At 44.7% G+C, this 23,086-nt stretch overlaps 1 protein-coding gene and 1 long non-coding RNA gene across 5 annotated transcripts; one reads left to right on the plus strand and one right to left on the minus strand.

Annotated features, from left to right (window-relative positions):
- The first annotated feature begins 12,507 nt into the window (after nt 1-12,507).
- IRX4 (iroquois homeobox 4) lies at nt 12,508-22,784 on the plus strand. 3 transcript variants are annotated; one of them, XM_085318681.1, is made up of 7 exons: nt 12,508-12,992; nt 13,472-13,579; nt 18,329-18,487; nt 19,245-19,496; nt 20,133-20,239; nt 21,066-21,388; nt 21,540-22,784. In XM_085318681.1, the coding sequence occupies exons 3-7, from the start codon at nt 18,443-18,445 to the stop codon at nt 22,289-22,291; spliced, it is 1,479 nt and encodes a 492-aa protein (XP_085174807.1). In that variant the 5' UTR covers nt 12,508-12,992; nt 13,472-13,579; nt 18,329-18,442; the 3' UTR covers nt 22,292-22,784. The 3 variants fall into 3 exon arrangements, with proteins under 3 accessions (XP_085174807.1, XP_085174806.1, XP_085174808.1); XM_085318680.1 differs by having other exon boundaries at nt 12,508-13,579; XM_085318682.1 differs by having other exon boundaries at nt 12,508-13,579; nt 18,422-18,487.
- On the minus strand, nt 16,564-20,214 carry LOC146587972 (uncharacterized). Of its 2 annotated transcripts, XR_014897524.1 has the most exons (4): nt 20,014-20,214; nt 17,796-17,946; nt 17,425-17,599; nt 16,564-16,781 (listed from the first exon to the last, which is right to left on the minus strand). It is a non-coding gene; the product is annotated as an uncharacterized LOC146587972 (long non-coding RNA). The 2 variants fall into 2 exon arrangements; XR_014897525.1 differs by lacking the exon at nt 17,796-17,946 and having other exon boundaries at nt 20,014-20,212.
- Nucleotides 22,785-23,086: the final 302 nt, after the last annotated feature.

Here is a 23,086-nt window from a genome sequence, read left to right on the forward strand (position 1 = left end):
AATGAAAAGGAGTCTTTTAATAACCATCTCAAAACAGTGCTGCAGTTTTTCTTATTATTTGTCAATAGAATCCCAGAATTAAGGGAGAAATGATAGGCATTGCTTACAAAGAGAAAATATAGTGATTCTTACCCTGTAAATTTTTGCAGTGGGAGATTCTGTCTCTATATCTTTACAGTAAAGACATCTGCTCTTATAAATAAGAATTCTCTAGTAGATACAAATCCATATTCTGATGAAGACTTCAACAAACTGGAGAGCTTGACATTCTTATTGATTGGAAATAGCTTTTCAAAAGGATTTTTTTTTAATTAAAAATTGCAGTAATTTCTGTAAATGGCTCATACATGATTTAGGCACCTGGGAAGAAAACAATTTTCACCTAGTTTTATGAAACTGCAAATTTAAAATTATTTTTTGTGAAAATCATTTTTTATGAAATGCTCAGCTATGCCAGCAATAGGTCATTAATAGATCTAGTAGTGTCAGTTATCATTTAGGAATAAGCTTTTGAGGTTATAAAATATATTCTGCAAAAGCATCAGTGTTTTTGTATTGATCTAAAATTTTATTTGTAGAATTTATTAAAAAAGAAATAAAAATAATCAAAAAAAAATTTTAATTTCACTGTATAAACCCAAAGTGGACCAACATGTTGAACATATATATTCATTCTATATTAGTCATTCTATATAGTCATTCTATATTAGATACAATTCACCTGGAAAGGGAAGAACAGAAAAAGGATATGACAGATGTCTATAAGATAAATAAATGGCATGGAGAAAGCAAACAGGGGACAACTGCTCACTGTCTCTCTCAGTAGAATAGCTAAAAGACACTAGGTGAAAGAGGCAGCACCCAGGGTCAAAACTGACTGACATAAATGATAGTTCATAACCCAGAGCTGGCCTATGGAGATCCTGGCTGTGGGGGCTGTGAAAGCAAAGGAGTATATCAGGGAAGGATCTGAGGATAAACTCACAGCAGAGAATTTCACCCCAGCCCATCAGATGTCAGGTGCCACACAGGCCAGCATGTCCCCAAGGCAGGCACTGGTATCCGGCCAGGCCACACAGCCATGGACAGCCATCCCTATATGATATTCTTATCAGGAAAGAAGACGAAGATGGGACAGAGGTTGAGAGCATGGCTTTACTCCTTGCAACTGGGAACAGCATCAACTGGACTACCCATCAGAGAGAGCTGCCCAAACTGCTTAAACAGGTCTCTCCCTTTTCTGGGTGGGAAAGAATTCCTTTATCTAGTACTGGTGCAACGAAATGTTAATTTTGCATACTTTTAATGCTGAAATAGTCAGTTGGATTAACCAGGGAGAGATGATTAACTAGAGGGTGAAAAGATACAAGACAGGAAAGAAAAGCTTCTTCAGTTGTATAATGAAATTATCCATCTCATTGCCACATAGGGCAGCTCTTTCACACCTCAGTATAAAAATTTTCTGGCTCTAGAGTATGATTTTATTTCAAAGTAAACAGACCAGTAACTCAGTGAGATGACTGTATGTCTTTTTCTATGGAAAAAGTTATTTATTTCTAATTGCATCTATCATAATCTCCTCTTCCTTTCCAAAATCCATGTGCAAACAGCCACTGCCTATTCCTCACATTAGGTAAGTTAAGAGTCCAAGGGGTCAGGAGAGAGAGCATATAAATGCCTCTCAGGTCTATCTAGAACAAGTCCACAACCACCACCTTCAGACCAGAGTGTCCAAAACCAACTATCTGACCTGAGGAAGGGAAAGAGAGAGGAAGAGATGTAGGATGGGAAATAGTATGTAACTACCACAACAAGATGATTAGCAAGCATCTTCTCATTTAAAAATATCTCTTACCTTTCTTACCTCAACAGGAGAAAAGAAAGAAAGAAAGAAAGAAAGAAAGAAAGAAAGAAAGAAAGAAAGAAAGAAAGAAAGAAAGAAAGAAAGAAAGAAAGAAAGAAAGAGGAAAAGACATGTTTTTTCCCAAACAGGCACCAAAATAAACAACCAATACTAACAAACTGCTACATTAAGCTAATGTAGCAGTAAGTTGCAAGGCATATCTAAAGCCAGTATCTCCACTACATAATTAGAAAATGAAAAGGCTGATGCCATCTGTGGTATCTGAGCATTATCTCTAGCATAATGCCATCTTCCTCTTACATAACGTTTACATCTGTAGGTATTTTAGCAGCCACTTTTTGAAAGGCTTCGGAAAGCCTTGCAGGAGTTGAGGGAAAAAAAGATCACTTCTGGAGAGCACTCTGAAGCAATCATGGAGAAACAAGTCTTGTGCTCCAGAACTGTTCCTAGGAAAAGTGTATCAAGGCAATTTCTAAATATATTTCTCACAACTGTTTCATAACCTAAATAGAGGAGTCCTTCAATGAGAGGGACTAGCACCTTCAGGCTGAGCAAACACCTGTCATTTGTGCTTGTATGGGAACTTTCACAGAGAAGGTGAACTTCATACTTCGTTTTTGAGGGGCTGCTGGTTTATAGGGCATTGAAACTTACCTTCTGCTACAAAATAAAGAAACAGAATAGATCTGTGCTTCCATGTTGATAATTCGAGTGTCTTACTTGGCTAATAATACCAATATCTCAAAATCTGTTTCTTGATATTCAGAAGGTGAGAAGGGTTCATAACATGTCTTAAACCAGGAGGACTGAATGTTAGAAAATCATTTTTGGAGTAGTCTTTTCTAATGACAGTGAGATCCTAGAAATTATAGACTGAGCTTTCCAAAGAAAGGACAGAGATTGTCTGACCAGCAAGGGGGTGGCAAACAGGAGACAGTCAGTTTGATGTTCCTCAGGATAATAGAGAATGTAATAACTCTGATAGAAAGGAAGTCCTGATTGTAAAGTCTGGTCTAACTGTGAAAGACAAAATATCCCTTAGCTGTGAGAGGTAGAATGCATTTTTCATATCAAAATGTTGAGAGCAGGTTCAGGAACTGTTTATGCCACTCAGTGAGCAGAGACTTAGTGCCAAAAATTCAGTGGATTGCTTATCAAAGTCATATTGAACACCTTTCTTCTTTTGATGGCAGTAACTCTGTAGAAGATAATAAGCCATCTTCCAGTAGTGGAACTGAATGTGCTCTTACTCATAAAGGACCATGTTTCTGGCCTACTCCTCAACTAAATTCTTAGGATCCAAATAGTCCTGTTGTAACACAGACTTTGAAAAGTGGCTCATAAAATACTGTTTTAAAGCTGTGAACATAGATGCTACCTGATGTTAGGTATTTTTAACGAGGTCTTTCAAATAGCAATTATTCACATTTAGATGGATTTAAACCTTTAAACCTTTGCTTTTCTCTAGCAATTTTAAAGTAGAATCTTGCTTTCTGCAAAAAAAAAGGTTTAACAGCTATTAATAAATTTGCAAAGGATGAAATAGCACTGTCAAAATTACATACACTGCAATATAATAGAAAAGCTTGGAAAGTATCAGTGAATAAAAGGAAATTAAAGAAACGGATATAGAAGTCAGAATTTCTGAATTGAGAGAAACTGGAATCTATAGATTAGTATATCTGAGTCTAGAGAAGGTCTAATGGTCACAAACTACATAACTGAAGAGTTTTTTGTTTCTAAATCCTATGTCTTTGTCAGCGGATAAGAGCAATTCTTATTTTATTTTTGTGACAACTGTTAAATCTTTAAATGAAATTTCCTTCCTAAACGTGACTTTCTGCAAACATTGGCTTGAGGAAATGACTTCCATGCCTTGATACATAAGAGAGTTAAGAGCTCTCTCCAAAAAGTGACCTCGTCAAAGAGATGCTGAGCATCAGCTGTTACTGACCAGAGCAGAAGCTGCTAATGCTCATAAACTGTGAAAATCGTATTTAGGTTCCTAAATATGTATTTTGACTCCTGGTTTGGTTCAACAGCTGAAGAAAGAATTAACACTGACAGATTCCCAAGCAGATATTGCTGCCAGAAGGACAATTTCCTCTAAACTGCTTAACAGAAGTCCAAATAAATCTGTCTTTAATGAAACTTTTAAAAACAAGACCATGAGCAGTATGTCAGGGGTAAATATCCCTGATAAACTTGGCAGTCAAGAAAGCAGAAAGAAAAGCCAAATCTGGAAGAAATATGGGAATGGCTATTGTGAAACAGAACTACAGTCTATCCATCAAGTATCCTATTTCTAAGACTGACCAGTACCATCTGCTGCAGAGAAAGACTTAAAAAAAAAGTACTAAAACAATTCAACTTTCATCAGTTTGCCTATGCCCTAAGACATGGTAATTTATGGCTTTACAAATATAGGAGGCAGACAAAGCAGAAGGAAAGATGCTGAGTATTTTATATACCCAGAGAATTGCCTTTCTCTTTTAGAATACTGCTAAATTAAGCTCCTAAGTATTTAGGCGTCAAAACAAGACTGCTATTTATGTGTTTAAAACTATTTTGAGGTAGGCAGTTGTACCACATGGTTTTACTCAGTTTGTCCATGGGAAATACTATTTATGAAGTTATAGTGCAGTAGAGAAAACAAAATGAAAAAGATCATTTACACAGAATCTATACCACTTATACAGATCAGTATAGTTTTAGAATAACCTTTTTTTCCTAAGGAAATGAAATAAATTAGTTAGACTTGCATGGGACCCTTGATGGGATTCAGCTGCATTAGGACATGGTTCTGCAATGCACATGTGAAAGTGGAAATGAAAGTATTTGGTGTGGTTGCTCTAGGCCTTCAGCAGTTTTGCTTTTTTCCCCCCTTAAGCATCTTTTCCAATCTTTTTCTGAGAAACTCCTTCCAAGTTTTAGTTCTGCCAAGCTTCTCTCTGAAGTTGTTGTATGTTTAGCTCCCCTTAGCATCTATCTTGTGGTGTGCTATCTACTTGGGAATAGTGTCATTTGCTTGAAGGTAAGTTCTTTGAATTTAATTTGAGAGATAAACAATATCCTCCTATTCAACTTTCCAGAACATTTCAAAATACCTTCCAGATTTGAAGTAATGAACAATTACCACCCTGAATGGACTTCACTAATTGCATGATTCATATATAACAGAGGATTCATTCGTCACTTGTATTGTTACAATTGATTTCATTTCTCCTAGCTCTAGCCATAAAATTTTCAGCTGTAAATTGCACTATTGAACAAGTTTACCTTGGCATATCCACAGAGCAAAACTATAGCAGGGAAAGGTGACATTTAAAGTACAAAAGCTTTTCTCAGTATTTAATTTCTCAGCTTGAATTTCATGTGTTTTTTTTTAATATGTTTGCAGTAAGACAARGGTAAACTCACATGACGCACTGAAAGAAAGAAAATGAAGAGGAAATTGGTACTGGGCTCCCAAACTCCCCTTTTTGATTACTGCATTTTTATAAATTTATAATGGTCCTCCCCCACCTGTCTTTTTTGGTAATCCTGAAGTGTTCTCAGGAAGCTTGTTTGAGTGATTTAAATTACTCTAAACTGCAGGTGAGCAATGCTGAGTATTGTTTTGATAGCAAGCCACAGTAGTTTATAATCAAGGACAGGTCAGAGAGCCTTATAAGTTTATCAGCAGTTCCTGAAATACAGATTCATCTAGGTTTCTTGAAAGTAAAAGTATTGCCGTGAATAGGCAAAAGGATTTGGCCTGCTTTTTTTTTCTTGTTTCACAAAAAGGTCAGCTATTAGGGTCACTCGCCTCACAATTTGACCCCTCCCCCCCAAAAAAAAAAAAGAAAAAAAAAATAAGTCAGGCCATTCATTGCGGCACAGGCCAGTATAATGCACACCAAAGGAACAAGCTGTCCTCTTGATGCTCCTGTGGTCCAGTCCAGTTTCAAGAGCTATTGCAGTGCCTATATCTGCCGTCAGTGTAATTCAAGCTCATAAGTCTTGCTTACATTCATTCCACAGCTGACTGTAGTTTTGTTTTGGTTTTTTTTGTTTTGTTTTGTTTTTTTTTATACCAGCTAACATTTTATTCCACCGTGCTTTCTGCTTCAAATCTTTAGAAGCAGCCAGTTGAGATGACTGATTCCCACAAACTCTCCTTATAAATACTGAGGGAGATTAGAAAGATCTGTTTGAGGTCCAGGAGCTGACCAAGTTAGGAGATATTTCTTTATGCATTAGTGATGCTAACTGCCTTTTGGTAATACAACCTGATGCAAAGCTGCAAGCCAAAAACAGTCCCATGAGGAAGCACAAAATAGACCTGACAACTTAAGGTTTGCATTATTAGTTGGAGCTAGAAGTGACAGCGGGCAGAAAGGCAATGTTTCATCCTGAGATGATGGGAAGGAACAAGTAGTCCCACATTTGTTCCACTCAGACTTCATTTGGCTGACCATGGGCTTCACCTGTCAAAACTTGCAACAGGCATCCTTTGGCAGCTTGGCTGAGAGCTGGAGTATTTTGAAGATGGCTGTGGTACCAAGGATGATTCAACCTTTGGTTCAATCATGCTGTTCCAGCTGAAATTTCCCCTCAGTTAGTCATGGTCAACCCCAGGACTGCCTCACTGGCGTAACCGCTGGACCTGCTGCATCCCCTGCCACTCTGGATTTGAGCACGTTTCCTTGGTTCCACCAGTAGCAGCTCTCATCCCATTCTGTTCCTTTTCCACCTGAAAGATACCACAGGACTAGCAAACACTGCTGGGAACCTTGCACAAGGCTGAAATGTCAGACAGGACTTGCTCACTATGGAGCAAGGAGGTGGAGCTGCAGGGTTTTGCCCTTTGTCTCTTACCTCCCACCACTCTCTCTGAGCAAAGATGAGAAATGCGAGTTTCCTCCCAAGTCTCTTTCTTCAACATTAATGCTGATGAGACATGTTACATTATGACAGGCATGACTACCTTTGGTAGCCTGAATGAACTGACTTTCTGCAAATCTAAAAATTAGATATGTGAATGTAACTTTTCCTTTACTAATCATAGTTCGCCTTGTCTCACATGTATTAGCCTGAATTTTTCAACAAAATGATTCAACTTTCTGGACAAGTTATCCCAGATTTACCCAGCTTTAATCTGAAGCCAATATTCTGAGTCATTTTTTACTTCAACTCTTCTACATTACAGCAGTTCAACCATTTCATCACAGCTTAAAAAAAAATCATGTCTAATTTAGATACTTATTAACCACCACCACCACCCCCAAAAAAAGGACAAGAGGGAGAAATGCAGGAATGTGCTAGTTTCTCAGAATTTATGGAGATATGACATAATCATAAATCTGTGTGTTTCTTTATTAGACAAACAGCCGTTTTGAGAGAAATCAGCTAACTACTCTAGAAAAAAAAATCTTTTGACTTCAAAATCCTCTGAATAAAAAATATTTAAAAGCTTGTGAACAATGGTTTGGAGTAATGGTTGAAACACATATTTAATGGATAGTTCTGGTTTTTTTGTATAGAATTGATTTGAATCTGGCTGCAGGTCACAGATGTGATGACTTGGTAGACATGAATCTGTTGTGAATATTATGGTCATTTGCCCATCAAAATAAATCTATCAAACTGTCTTCTACAGTCTTTGATGAAGTGAGCACCACAGCTAGACTATTACCTTTCTTAACCACAACATTTTGACAAATCCTGAGTCTTATTAGTGTTATCAGTCTTGTATGATATTTTATTATGTACAGTTTTAAAATATATATTATATAATACATGCATTTGCAATGAGCTGATTTTGTGATTGTAATGTTCTCTGGGTCTTTCCATTTTCAGTGACCCTCCCACCTACTCCTCACCTGCAGGCTGCTGTTTTATTGTGTGCAGCTATAAGAAATGGTTGCGTTTTTATGACATAACATCAATAGTAGATGCTTAGAGTTTTTTGTGATGTTTATGATATTAAATGATCATGGAAAAGAGAGAGGAAAGGATAAAAATGCACTTATTTCTGCAGGATTATTGTTGTCTTCTACTGTTTCAGTTTAAGGCATTTTAAACACAGAGAAAATGTTAATATGCTACTGAGAAAATTCTCAGTGAGTATTGAAACTAGGTAGCCTCTGGAAAGTAGCCTAATTAACCTTCTATAGAATATTTTCAGTCATTTCAGTATCCTTTCTACTCTGTGCACATATGTGTGTGTCTGTGTGCATATAAGTGCACACAGATATGTGTGAAAGTACATGTGTGCATAGATCTGACTGAACTATTTCTAAACTTTCTGCACAGAGAAATAATATATGTGTAGTTTGGTTATTTCTTATCAAACAATATTTATGATAAGTAGCCATTTTGCAAAACTTGGAGGTTAACTCTTATCTCCACAGTTCAGTGACTTCTGTAAAACTCTGATTTGGGTTCATTGCCTGGGTACATTCGGGAGCATGACTATAGGGGGAGAAGAGCTGCTCGGAACAGAGCACCTCTGTTAAACAACGTATTGGTAGTGACAGCTCAGCTTTTAAATATTTCTTAACACTTTCCTGCTGATGTATCATGCAGCTTTATAAAAACACCTAGCAAATCGGAAAACTGTGATGATTTACCTGCTTTTCTTTTAGGCACATTTATTGCCTATATGCTGCAAGTCAAATATCAAGGGATTAATTCATAGAGCCAGATCCTACTGAGCAGTAACTTGCCTCCCGCCTCAGATGTTACCCACAAAACCTGAGTGACAGTGTGATAGCTGTGACCAGGCTCGAGTCAGCATGACCAGTCTAAAGAGAAAAGAAAATAGATTTGGGGTCATAATCAGATATATGTTCAGGTATGCAAGCAAGCAAAATAGGCAGGGTGAAATACTGGTTCTACTTCAGTCAATAGGAAAAAAATGCTTTCTGGCTTTACTAGGGACAGATTTCATCCCAGAACCTGAAATATTTACACAAACTGGTTAAATCTGAGTATAAAATGTCTACATGTATGTCTACATCAAACCACTTTTATGTTTTCCTGTCCCCTTTATCTCGTGTCAACTAAAAATTCATAATACCAGTTTTGACTGAAGGCTGACTTTAATTACAATTCCTTTTACAGGTCTCAACTGCTTTTTGTATCCTGGGAAATGAGAGCAATTCTTTCTATCGTATTCAGAAAGAAAATGAAAAGGTTGGTAAATGTATAAGTAATTTTAACTGATTCATTGATCTGAATACTTTTAAAGTAATACAGTAAGTATTTCTGTCACACTTTGAAGTTAAGCTTGGAGCTCAGTTACATCCCTTAGGGTTATTTTATAGCCATTAAGAATGTGTACCTTTTATCTGGTGCCTTCAATTAATTGAATTTCAAAAATATTCTCAAATGTTTTTAGAAAATCATTTAGTTCCTGGAGGACATTCCTGTGTGATTTATTGTTACAGTAATTAAAAGCACTGAGTATTACACTGGTCACTGTTGGAACTCCTGTCTGCCTTTGGCTATATTTTGGTTTAAGTTAAAACATATAGTGCTCTTGAGAGACTTGTGAAGGAAGGCAAAAAAAAATTAATTCTTTTCAGATTGCTTCAGAATTTTGGCACACATAAATAACCTCTTGAAGTGATCACAGTGATATTTACATGATAATTATATGCAAGCACAATTAAACTTCTATATTAAACAATTAAATAATGCTTTTCCTGCTATGGTAAATTATTCCTGACTACCATATTAGTATTCTATAGTTCTAATCAGTGCCATAAATAATTTTCAGTTTTACACCTTCTTCTCCAAAGCAATTATTAAGAGCTCTCAGGAATATTTAAAACAGCTAATGAAAATAATTAGCAGGGGGGAAAAAAAGAGAGAGAGAGAGAAGAAAAAKGATGCTTTATCCTGTATTGAAAGATAACCCTAACTGGAAATTATAAATGTTTCTTTAATTGTGTCATTGTTTTCTGAGGCATGCAGCTCTCCCTTTTGTGCAAGTGTTCACTCACAGGAGTAATGTCTTACGGAGCTCAAGCGACCGGGAAAGGTCTGTGGGATTGGACCCCCATGGCACTTCTCTGAACAGCTTGGTAACATGGGGGAAGGAACTTATCTCCTGCCTCCCTGCCCTGGAGCTCTTCCTTGCTCCCCTCAGCAAGGTCTGCAGGCTCAGACTTCCCTCCTTGCTCAGGAAAAGCTTCCAGGGCAGCAAAGAGAACTGGGTGCCACTGACTCCTTTGGACCTTCTCAGGGTCTTCAACATAAGCAGAAATGGCTAAGCCTTTAGGCATGTAAAACGCTGCTGTTTTCCTTCTAAAAAGCAACTCTCTGCACCCATTCATATATTAAATATAGTAAGGGAGCCTTAACAGCTTCCCTTTCTTCATCAACAATTTTTTTCTACTAGAGCAATATCATCTCAAAAGATATATATGAGATATCTTCTCAAAATAAAGGGCTCTATTATAACACTTGCCTGGAAATGTATTGAAATAATAATTATAAATGTGCGTCTTTACAAACTACAGAAGACCTACAAATGACAATATAGGATTCGAAAATAGCTGTTTTTTATCAATTTAGGCACACATTTTTGAACAGTATTACAGTAGTATAGTAGTAAAGATTCTGACCAGTGAAGGTCAGTACCATATAAACATTTCACATTTAAATGTACATACTGAAGCCATTGTTCAAAGTAATAACCCATCCTTTTAATAACCCATTCCTTTTACACTGAAATGCCTAAAGGTTTTCTAAAGTGTATTGGTCTTTTGAACATTGCATGATGAATTTAATGTGAGAAAACGAAAAGAAATGTACCTGTACATATCCCTGTACATTAAGATAAACCTTGCTGTTATGGGGTTAAGATAAAACTGTGCCGGATGAGGACAAAAATAGTTTCAGTGAAAATCCTGTCCATGTATTTATTACATTCTGAATCATATTGGCTTTATTGTGCAATTATTCCAGTTATGTAAATGGTCTCAGGGGCTTCATGATTAAGTTAATGTATTTCTAGGACCTTCACAGTGAGTTATGAGACTGCGGTTGGTGTTTTATTCCTCGACTAAGTGTGATTTAATAACCTCTACAGTAAAATAAAGGCCAAAAAAGTAAGCAAGCAAACTAATGATGTCTCCTATCAGATCTTGCAGAAAGTAGGTCTTCAAAGAATAGACATTGTGCTGCAAGAACTGATGCTGGCAATTAGCTGACATTTCCTTTTCAAATGGAAGTATACAGTGCTAGCAATAGTGCTGTTTATCTAGTGACATGGAAAAATACGATTTTAACCACTTGGCATCATCAAAGGATTGCCTTTTCACAACAGGAAGGGCATTGATCTAGTTGCAGAAATGGTAAAGGATATCCGGATAGACAAGACCAACACCATTTCTATTGTRAAAAGAGCAGCTTTTTAAGTATTAAAAGTGCTTCAAACTTTACCATTGTTGGTCACTGAAGAAAGGAGAGGCAGAGAAAATATAGAACATCATGAACAACATCAGGTAAACAGTAAATGCTGCCCACTGGCCCGCCAGCCTTGTCGTCTGCTACATTGGGAGTGCTCCCCAAAAGTTTTAGCTTTAGTTTTGGCTGCAGGTCCCTTCCTAGACTGATTGGTGACCATCACTGTGTCAGTAGACGTGCCCTTCGGGTCGCAGTGTTGAGCTTCCACGCACGCTTGCTGGTATTCCAGCTCGACACAGCCTGGTCCCTCTCCTGCCTAGACAGACCGCTCTCTGCCGGTACTGGTGGTAGTTTTTAACACACTAAACGAGGGAAAGGAGGACCCGGATCGCACAGCACCCTCTCCCCGCTGGATCCCCCTCCCGCTGCTCCGCGGGCAGGAGCCGAGGGGGCGGTGGCTCCCGGGGCGGCAGCACGCCCGGCGCTCGCGGGACCCTTGCTGGGGCGGCAGCCGGGCGCGCCGGGGAGGCCAGCCCCACCGCCCCGCGCTCGGTACCCTGCTTTAAAATGCAAAGGCTCGTCGTGTGATTGGCTTTCTGTTTACAAGTGCAGATGAGGAGAAGGCTCATTTTCTCTCTCCGTGCGGGTTTCCCCGCCTTGGAAGCTGTCCGGTTAACCCGAGGAGGGAGAAGGGGGAAAGCAAAGAGAATTCCCGGTATCAGCATTTTTTTTTTTTTTTTAGCTTTACCCTGTCATTGCGCTACGAAGTGCAACGTGTGGCGAACATTAAGAGTGTGGGTCCATGCAAATGACAGAGGCATGAAAAAGCTCTGGCAAAAATAAATCTGTCGATGTACAGATGTTCCCTATTAACGTTATTGTTCGGCCCTCGTGGTTACGGTGAGAAGACACTGGATTAAAAATTCCCCTTGCCACCTCACCTCTCCTGAGCCTTTCTCCCCACACCTCTTTGTCTTCACTTAATTAGATAGGATATAATATTTTCTTTTTCTCCTTTTATTGAGATGTCTACCCAAGCTTACGCCTTTAAACAGAGATAATATTGATCCCTCCTCCCCCTTCTGTCAATCTCGATTTGTCCCTTTAGTGCTGAACAAACAATTAAGAAAAGAAAGTACCGACAGTGCTGTAAAACTTAGCATACAATAGGCCACCGCAGAGCCGCCTGCGCGTTGAGCGAGCGGCACTTCGGCAAGGGGCAGGAGCACCGCGGGCACCGGGGCTGCGAGAGCGGAGGGGGACTACCCACGAGGAGAAGAGGGATTTAAGATAAGGAGAGGGATAAGGCTGCCAGCACGCCCAGCCTCGGCCTCAGATAACTTCTGCCCGGGGGAGAGCCTGCTTTCAGCATGCGGCAGCCTGCGGCTGAGACCTTGCGGGACAGACAGACGGACAGGCGCAGGCAGAGGGAGAGGAGCGGGCGCCCCTAGCCGGGGCCGCTCCCCGCCGCAGGACCGCAGCGGGGCTGCGGCGCGGCCGGAGCGGGGCCCCGAGGCGCTCCCGGGAGTGGGGCCTCGGCGCCGGCCCCGGGGCACTGCCTCTCGCCCGGGGCCGCCGCAGCGGCCCCCGGCAGCGAAACAGCCGGGGCCAATAGGTGGACAGGTGGAGGTGTCCGCTTCCTGCTCGCACTGTCGACGCCTGCATCCCAGCCCACCTCCTCCAGCGGGAGGGAAACAAAGGCAGCACGGCGAGGCAGGGAGAGTTGTCTGTAAGTTTAGTGTCTCTCTCTCCGTACTTGTAGAGAGAAATTCCCGTTTGGAGGTGCGCGTAGTTAATCAACGCCACGGCTGCCTCACAGCCCGCAGATCATTAGGTTACACGGAGGACGCCCGTGTCCTTCCAGAATCAATGCAATTATTGTTCGCGACAAGGACAGCAACTGGGGTGGCAGCACTAATTTTCCTGATCCGCTATTAATTATGGTGTCCCCCACGCCCCAGACGGCTTTTATAACCCGAGGAAGCAAGCAGCGCCGGCTGCTTCTGTTTTAAAGGGAAAAAAAGTTGGAACTTGAGTGTCTGCTCGTGTTGGAAAGTGTTAATCAGTAGGAAAGAGTGTGATCAGTGGAGCTATTCACTTGGACGTCACTCGAGTACAGGGGGTTAGTGAAGTGATTGTGGCGCCTGGGGACCGAAGGCACTATACCACTCCAGTCAGGTATTATACACTGAGAAATGTCTACATTAGCTCTCCATAGCTCCCTGCCAAGTGAGCCGGCGCAGACAAGAGGAGAGAACCCTTGCCATGGAAAAGCTCTCGCTACAAGGTTTTAGTCCAAGTCCGGAGTGATCGCAGGTAATTTTTTTCTCCTTATTTTGATGATGATGTTTGTGTGTATGCGAGTGTGTCTCTACGGAGGGGGGGGGGAGCCGGGGAAGGGGAAGGGGGGGTCCCTTCAGAGCCTGCTTTAGGAGCAAGCCAGCTGAAAACGAACTGCTGGAGGGGAGAAAAACTATCTATGATGAATCACTTGGTTTTGTGCAATCTTTACCTAGGACACAGGGCAAATGTAATTTAACGTATGTGTTATTTCTTGGGAAGGGGATGTGGATATGATACTCAGCGAGCGCTAAGGTAAGCTGTTAAGTCAAACTTTCTGGATTTTAAGGCAAACTTTAAAATGAATAGAATTTGACCTTGCAAGTGGGAAAGTTTTATCGTCGCATAGAAGTATGCTCAARCTGTCCGTTGCCAAAGCCGGTGGTGTTTGAATGCCTACGAGTCTGCGGCGTTTGAGGTGCAGGAGCTGAGGAGACAACCTTATTTAACGCTGCCGTTGCTAGTGAAAGCGTAGGTGTATTCTCAACAGCGGGCAGGTAAATGTGTGGCAGGGTCCACCCATATGGCTATATAGCTGCTGCCCGGATCGCAGCATTTGCTTCTCATGCTGAAAAGTTTCCTGTTTGTGTGTGTGTGTGTGTGTGTGTATGTGTGTGCGCGCGCGGGTGTATGTGCGCGCGCACGCCTCTGTGTGTGTGTGTGTGTGTGTGTGTGTGTGTGTCCGCGAGCGTGTGTGTTTGTGCGTGTTTTGGCACTAGCTGCTAAGTGTTAAAAGTTAATAAATACAAAGAACAGCATGAGCACGTGAGGCCTTTCTGCTTTAATCTAGGGTGTTTGCCAAGAGGATTGAAGTCCGCAAAATTAAAGGGTTCAAATGGATAGCTTTAAACAACTGGTTTTACGTTTAGTCGTAATCTGAGTAAATTAATTAGCGGCGTTAGGCAACGGTTACGTTTGTCATCATAGCTCTAGCTATCACAAGCCACACATAGTTTTGTGTAGGTACGCCACATGAACTCGCCATCCCTCTACAACGCAGTATATGTAATTGCACCTCAGATGGGCTTTGAAAAAAATCGTATTTACTGTCAATACAGACTTTATGGGAGAGAATCTACTTGAAAACACTGCAGACTGCCCTCAGTTCCATGTCAGATCCCGAATGGGCAACGTGTAGAGCTTCACAGCGTTTGTCAGGCGATGTCAGGSTTGCTTTAAGTCTTTAACGTGAAAACAAAGCAAACTCGACTGAAAGAGCTTGCTAAAGTCTGTTTAGCCCATAAGCAAATTCCGTCACTGAAATATTTCCAGGAGTGGCAATAACACCTCCAAAAGAGGAGGCGATGAAAGTACAGATAGTAAAACTGGAGCTGCATTAACTGCCTCTAGATCATGTCCCTGAAGACGTCCATCAAAGCRTTAGTCCTGAAGAGATTTTCTGTTTTACCTGCTGTGGCCTGTTCCAGTATCACAATGTTTCCTTCCTGTTTCATGTTTTTATGATAAAACTTGTACGAACGTTGGCTCCAGTTTCTCSGAGAAGAAACACATAACTCTCGAAGATATACCTAGTTGGCTTTGGTTCCAAAATAGCTGTTCTTCTGGGTATGCAAGCTTACTCTTGTGAGAAGGAAACTCTCTAGCGTTTCATATTGATTGAGAGGGTTTTACTTTCTTAAACTTTGGAGAAAACACTGCTTGTTTATCTTTTTCGAATTGCACAGGCAAGGGGCTTGACAAGGATCAGTTTTTATTGCATAGCAAACACTTACATTTTCTAAATGCTTAAGGATATAGCCCTCAGAATTAAGCGTCTTTACTTGGATTTGAACAGTGTTACGTTGTTAATGTGCGAGAACCACAAAGGTTATTTTAAATTATTGTGGGGCTTATTGCATGTTTGTGCTCTGGCACCAGAAATTCGCAATGAAATATAACTTTGTTGAGTTTCTTATCAACAAAGGGCCATTATTTGTAGATTGTAAGTGAAACAAGTCRTGAACGTTTGGGGAAGTTTTAGAAACTGATTGTTTTGTGTTATAAATATTAAGGGTTTTTTTTCTCTTTTTTCCCTAATGACTGCTTTCTAGGGAATACAGATTGGAGTTGGCACAATGCTGACCTGTAAAGGAATAGAGCAGGCAATCTGCAAAGAAAAATGGCAAATAATTACAATGATTAACACAGGAAAGTTCAGTGCAAAAATAGGCACCGGCGTATTTGCATGGTGCAGGACAGTGAAAGACAACTGTGATATATAAATAGACAAGGACTATAAATATTGAATTTCACCTTGTATTTTAAAGTTTAATAGACTCATCTAAATATCAAAACCTGGAGTGTTCTGAGGGTCCTTGCGAGGCTGACATCTGCAATAGTATAAAAAAGTAAAGAAAAAAAAGAGGACATCTCCCAAACTGTGTCTTGGAAAACTGCAAGGACTTCTCAAGACAGTTCTCTAGCTCTGTCGACTAATTATAGTGCTTTACACGGAGCCACTCTTGAGATAAGTGCAACTGTTTTCCACTCCAGCACCGGTGAGTTATACTCCGGGGCTTAAATAAACAATCTCCAGTGTAATCAGTATAGGAGGCAGAGGGAGCAGTACAAAACCCTGCATGCAGACCATTGTGTAAACATTGGGTGCCTTTTCTGCCAAAACAATGCAAAACAAAAGCGTCGGGCCCTTCATCACGCTGCATAGAAGGAAGCTGCTTGTAAATAGTAGCTGAAAGTGCCATTATATCCTGGAAGGGCTCRGATATCGGAAGAAATAAAGAAGCGTTTCAGGACTTTATCAGAACCCCGATGGCTAAGTTATTAATATTCCCTGAAAGAAGATGMTATTAGCTTTTCAGGTGAGAAAAGAATAAACATTTTCTTCTCCCCCAAAAAATCAATACATAATTCAAATACGATTATTAATGTCATTTGATTCCTGTTCTTTATACATTTCTGCCGGCTACAGACATTAAGCTGTCAGAATAATTTGCATGAACTGTATTTGATATCTTTTATTTGCAAACACTCTAAAGCGCCATAAAACGCTGCTCACTGTAGTCTAACTCAATCCGAGAACTAGTATTTTCATCTGTAAATTAAAGCAATTACGCAGCAGATATTATATTATGTGTACTGTGGTCTCCAGATAGTCATCAATCACCCTCAATCGAGCTGTCAGTGTGGGCAGATTCGTTTCTGGGAGGCAGTCTTCCAGCTGGGGAGAAGAAGAGAACATCATCATTAATTAGAGTGTGACCCTGGGGCTATTCACATGTCTGAACCCAGGAATCTCTCTGAGCAAGTCTGCACACCGCGGCGCAGCGCTCGGCCGCCCCAGCCCAGCCTGGCCGCGGTGCTCCGCGCTCCCCGCGCGCTGGCGGCCCGCTCCCGCGGCGCGCGGTGCCCCCAGGGGGCTGCAGCCTGCTCCGGGGCGGGAGGGGGGTTTGTTACCATTACCCGGGGATCCCGCCAAGGTGCTGCCGAGCCTGCTCGGCTCACGGCACAGAGCCCGACGGCGGCGCCTCCTTCTCCCGGAGCGTGTCCCGAGGCCCCCGGGCCTCGCGGGGGCCAGACCGCAGCGCAGCGGCACCAGCAGCTGTAGCGGGGCCCGGCCCGCTGCCCGGCTGCCTCTGCAACTTCCCTGCCACTGCCTCGCCCAAACACAGCCCGGGCTCTGGGGAGGAGGGGGCCGGTAGCCCAAAAAAAAAAAAAAAAAAAAAAAAAATGGCGTGGAAACGTTTGCTGTTGGGTGAGAAATGGCACTTGGCAGGGTCCAGTTGCAAGCCCACCGCCATCGCCGCCCCCCTGCATGTAAGCACTCCCCCCCGCCGCTGCCACCGCCCCCGAGCTGTGCTCACCTCGGAGCACTAGCGGGCTGCATGCAGCCCTCCACCCTGGGAAAGGCTGGCTTTTCCAGCAGAGGTTTGCCATGGGATCAAAGTCATTTTAACGTGAAAAGTCACGTCCTTCAATCATTCCCCAGAAAGTGCTGGTAGGGTTTTTCTACTTGTAATCACACGTCTGGAATAAAAGCTGAAAAGAAAAGCAGAATTGCATGTCATGTGCTTTATTGTCAGCATTAGTGCTGATTTTAACTGTTGATTAAATCTTAAATGAAGACTCAGTCGTGTGTCCCTTCATATGTCTTGTTTGTAATTGAGACTAATTATTACTGTGGGGTGGGAAGAAGCAGCTGCTCATTAATTAATTTCTAATTAAAAGTGCTTACCAGCCTTTCAGTGACGAAGGAGGTGGGGGGGGCATCTTAGCGGATACATTGATTTTTCAGCTTAAAATCATTCATTTTCTTCCCCGCATAAATGTATAGAAATGTTGTGAAAAGGCATAGCCGGCGTCGAAGAGCTTTCAAACTTTCGCTCCTATTAGAGAAAGAGATGCTGTAGACTGTATTTTCCACGTCAATGCAAAGGCTCCCGAAAATACATGTTAAACTTACAGGCAGGTTTTACGTGACGTCAGAGGCTGGACTCTTTTAAAACAACGTGCTTCTGACTTGATRTATTTGAACTACTTTCCCCCCCCCCTTGTTCCCCCCTTTCTTTTTCCGTGGGTACAAAATGTGTATTTCTGCCATCACGTTTGCCAGCCTCAGAGTCCACACATAACAAYTATTTCTGTTTCATAGATGTAGAGGGAATGTGCTAAAATCACTATTTATATCTTTTTTTTTCCTTTGGTTAAAAAAAAGTTTAGGATTTTATGCAGATAAATTAAATGTGGTTTTCTGCTTCGTCCTATAAGCATCTAGGGACCTGTGGTTACCAATCAATTGGTACAATAGAGCAGAGCAAGGCTGCAATAGCGTGCAGATCAGACGTCTCGCCTTGTTTCTAGATAACTGGGAGCCTCTGTACCATGTCATATCCTCAGTTTGGCTACCCTTACTCCTCTGCACCCCAGGTAAGACTTTTTGTCTACAAACGTTAATTGATTGAATTTCAGTCATTATTGATTACTTCCGTGCTAAAAGCGGCAACGATCCTTTCTAGCATGTGAAAGCGTGAAATCGGTTACTCTCAGCATGTTTGCAAGACGCTTAAGTTATATCTCGTGCACATATTTTTAAATGGGAAGGAACACTCGGGATTCGGGGAGTTTGGGGTGATAATGATGGGTAGGGGAGGATGACAGAGACGAGGGAGGTGAGAAGGGGAGTAAGGGATCCCCCAGCCCCCACTCACTCTCTTCCCCCGAGCAGTCTTTTCTCTTCTCCGATTAAAATTACTATTTACTCAATTAAACAGGAAAGTACTAAGGTCTTAATTTTAGAAACACAATGGGATGTATTTTAAGAAGCAGGTCAATAACAGATGCAAGTATGGCTGTTACAAACCTGCCGTCAAAATAAATATGCATGAGTGATTTAGGAAAAAAGAAAGAAAGGTTTAAAAACGCAGATGGGAAGCATTGTGTTGCAAGAGGAGGAAAGCCATGTCAAAGCAGTCTCGTAAGAACATATCCGAAAAGTTAGTTTTTAAAAGCACGGGGCTGGAGCGACTGATGTGACAAAATCCTTGAGACTCTGCGTTTCTCGGGCACATTTCCACCCCRAGCGAAGCAAAAGACGAAACGGGGGCCGGGTGGCGGGCAAAGTTCAGCGCTGGGAACTTGGCCGCGGTGCGGGAAGCCCCCCTGAGTGCCCCGCGTCTCCCCGCAGTTCCTGATGACCACCAACTCCCTGACGACGTGCTGCGAGTCGGGCGGGCGGCCGCTGGCCGACTCCGGGGCCGCCGCCCCGGCGCAGACCCCCGTCTATTGCCCGGTGTACGAAAGTCGGCTGCTGGCCACCGCCCGCCACGAGCTCAACTCGGCCGCGGCGCTGGGCGTCTACGGGAGCCCCTACACCGGCACCCAGGGCTACGGCAACTACGTCACCTACGGCACGGAAGCCTCTGCCTTCTACTCTTTGGTAAGAAACCCCGAAACCCGTGCGCTTAGCGGGAAGCGGGCTGTTGGCCGGGCGAGCAGCTCAGTGCGGCTCGCCTCGGTTTCCAAACGCCCGCGCTTCTGCGCGGCGGCCTCTTTCCTGCCACCGGCGCCGAACCGCAGCGCGCCAAAGTCCGCGGCTATTAAATATTAAAGCCTGGCATCGTTCTCATGATAATGCAATTAAAAGTCGCGCCTGCTAGTGTGACGATCCAGCGCCGAGGAYCGAGCTGGGTGGATGGCTCGCAGCGGCACATCTCTGGGCTCGCAACAATTGATGTACTCTTCCCGACGAGCTTTTTTTTATTATTTATCTTTTTTTTTTCCCCATTATAACAGTGCGAGTTGACGCACCTATTGATCTCGCCGGCTGCAGAGAGGCTGGAGCGAGACATCACACCCAACTCCCTTTCTCCTCCTGGCAGCCCGGCTCCGAGCGCCGCGGAGCGGGGCCGCCCCGACCCCTCCCTCCAGCCCTCGCCCGGCCGCGGCGGTCTGACCTCACGGCGGCGGGCGGTGACGCAGCCGGCGGGGCGGTGGCGTCACGCAGGGCGTGGGGCGGCGTGGGGCGGCGCGGCGCGGACCCCGCGGCTCAGGGCGCGGCGGGTCTCTCTTGCAGAACAGCTTCGAGGCCAAGGAGGGGAGCGGGTCTGCGCATGCGGGCATCGCCCCGGCCGCTGCCTACTACCCTTACGATCACACCCTCAGCCAGTACCAGTATGACAGGTAAGAGCTGCGCCCGGCCTCACGGCGCTGCTCCGCTCGCCCTCCCCCGCGAGCAGCGAGGGGGGCTCCGCGCCCCCCGCGGCGGCGGCGGAGCGGACAAGGCCCACTGGGGGCGGGGGGCTGGGAATTAACTGGGTTTGCTGGGAAAATCGACAGGGCAAGGCCTTGGCTCTTTGGACGGCGCGGGGAGACTGTGTCCCTGTTGACATGCGCTTTAATCAGCTTTTCCCGCATGGAGCTGGGCTTGTGTCTTTGRTATGTTTGTTAGTTTTAAAGCAGCACAGAGCTGCTTACACCACTTCTCCCTCTGAGGCCCGTTGGGTGCCAGTGACCTTTCCTGGAGGATGTGCATTAAATATTCAGGTGCAAGCCCAGCATYATCTGCGTTGCAATTTCAGGAACAAAAGGGTAGGAGAGTTTACTAAGCAAAAGAGTAAGAGGAATTGAATTTCTYCAAATGAGGATTTTCTTGCTCCCCAAAACATTGGAATAGAGTTAGTCATGAATASTGACAGGCGTTTTATTCCCTTTTTTCTGACACAAATGCTAGTGCACAGTGGGAATTTGCAGTGTCCAGTGTTGCTCCTTGCTAAGCGAGCCTTCCTTCCTTGCTTCCTCCCTGGCCTGGGTTCTGGAGCCAGGTCGGCCCTAAAAGTCGAGCTCTCCTTGCCCTTATCCCCCGCTCTTCGGTTCACTCCCGGAGTGGATGCTTCCCATAGGCRCCTGATGCTGGGATCGGGGAGTTCTCGTCCCTGCAGGGGGTGCCCTTGGGGCCGTGGGAGACGAGGTGGCCGTGTCACACGGCAAGTTCTCTCGGTGCCCGCAGGTACGGCACGATGGAYGGCGGGACGCGGCGGAAAAATGCCACCCGGGAGACCACCAGCACCCTCAAGGCCTGGCTGCAGGAGCACCGCAAGAACCCCTACCCTACCAAGGGCGAGAAGATCATGCTGGCCATCATCACCAAGATGACCCTCACCCAGGTCTCCACCTGGTTCGCCAACGCCCGCCGGCGCCTCAAGAAGGAGAACAAGATGACCTGGCCGCCGCGGAACAAGTGCTCGGACGAGAAGCGGCCCTACGAGGAGGAGGACGAGGAGGAGGAGGAGGGCTCACAGGAGGACGCSCTGAAGAGCGAGAAGGCCGAGGGTACCCCGCTAAACCCAGGGACCTAGCGAGGGGGCGGCRGGGCTGGGCAGCAGGGCGGCTCCTGGGGCGGGCCGGGCCTGGGGCGGCCGCGGGGCATCGCGGCGCTGGCAGTGACCGCGTGTCTTGTTTTTGCTGTCCCTCTCCCGCGCAGAGCCCACGGGCAAGGAGGAGAAGGAGCTGGAGCTCAGCGACCTGGAGGAGCTGGAGGCGCTGGAGTCGGAGAGCTCCGAGTGCGAGCTGAAGGCGCCCTTCGCGCCGCAGCCCCCGGGYGGCGGCGGCCAGCAGCTGCGGGCCGCCCCCGCCGGCGGCCCCGCGCCCCGCCGAGAGCCCCCCGTGAAGGCGCCGCTGCCGCCCGCCGCCCTGGAGCCGGACAGCGAGCGGGCCAAGAGCTGCCTCAAGGCGGCTGAGGGCTGCGAGCCGGAGCTGCTGGGCGCCCGGCCGCGCGCCTGCGAGGCCAAGATGTGCTTCCAGCCGGGGCAGCAGCTGCTGGAGGCCAAGCCGCGGATCTGGTCCCTGGCGCACACGGCCACCTCCCTCAACCAGGCCGAGTACCCCTCTTGCATGCTCAAGCGCCAGGGGGCGGCCACCGGCGTCGCCGTCTCCGCCCCGCTCGGTGTCATCGACCGGCACCAGGACTCGCCGGTCACCAGCCTCAGGAACTGGGTGGACGGGGTGTTTCACGACCCCCTCTTCAGGCATAGTACTTTGAACCAAGCCTTGGGCAACACCACCGTTTCCTGGGCCACCACCAAAGGGGCCATCCTGGAGACGGGAGCCTTGGGACGCTCGGTGGGCAACGGCGCCAACGTGCTCAAGGGGCAGCTCTCAAACTTAGCCCACCAGGACTCAAACAAAGAATTTATTGCATTTCCCAAATCAGGAAGCAAAATGTTCTGTTCCTAACAGCCCACTGAGAGCGAAAGGACTATCTAACACTTGAAGAGTCAGCTACACTGAAAAGAGAGTGGCAAGAGTTTAAATTTAAAACTTTTTTTTTAAGCAACCGAAACAAGGATTTAAAATTCAGTTTGCTCGGTTCAACGGACAGACTTTACTCCTTGCTGTTCTGAAGAATTTCTCCTGGCTGCGACTTTAAGGGATCAATGTCGTGAGAGTTATTTAATTCCATGTCCAAAAGCACGTACTATAGTGTAGACCTACTTAAAAAGTTTACATCCGAAAGTTTACAAACGAGAAATTTTAATTCAGATTTAATTTAAGGCATGCCAACATTAGTTATAAAGACTTCTCGAGAGTTTTTCCTTCTAATTTCCTTGTTAGTATATAATTCACAAACAGCACTTCTACTAAGTTTACACCTACTGCACAAATTTATCTTGACAAAGATATGTTAAAAGGTATGTTCACTCCAATAAATTGTCTGTTTCAGAGGTAACACCGATGGTGGCGTTTTGCATTGTGCAACAAGCGTATTTTAAGGGAAGGTTTTAAAATTCCCAAGCGGAGCTGTCCCGGCCACTCAAAGGACTGTCAACAGGCTGCCATGAGCGGGGAAGGCGCTCTCCATGCCGCCGCGGGATCGCTCTTTCCAGCGGGCACAGCTGCAGGAGGATACCCGCGTTGTTCTCCGCGCTTTCTGCTCTCCTCGAGCGCCCGAGAGCGGCCGCGGCGGGGCGGCCCCGGTGCGCCCGCGGCTCTCCGCCTGCTCCACGCTGCGCCACGCCGCGCCGCCGCGGA

This window comes from Rhea americana, unplaced genomic scaffold (genome assembly GCF_003343005.1).
Source record: "Rhea americana isolate MKP2758 unplaced genomic scaffold, rheAme1 scaffold_55, whole genome shotgun sequence".
In the NCBI taxonomy this organism is placed as follows: domain Eukaryota; kingdom Metazoa; phylum Chordata; class Aves; order Rheiformes; family Rheidae; genus Rhea; species Rhea americana.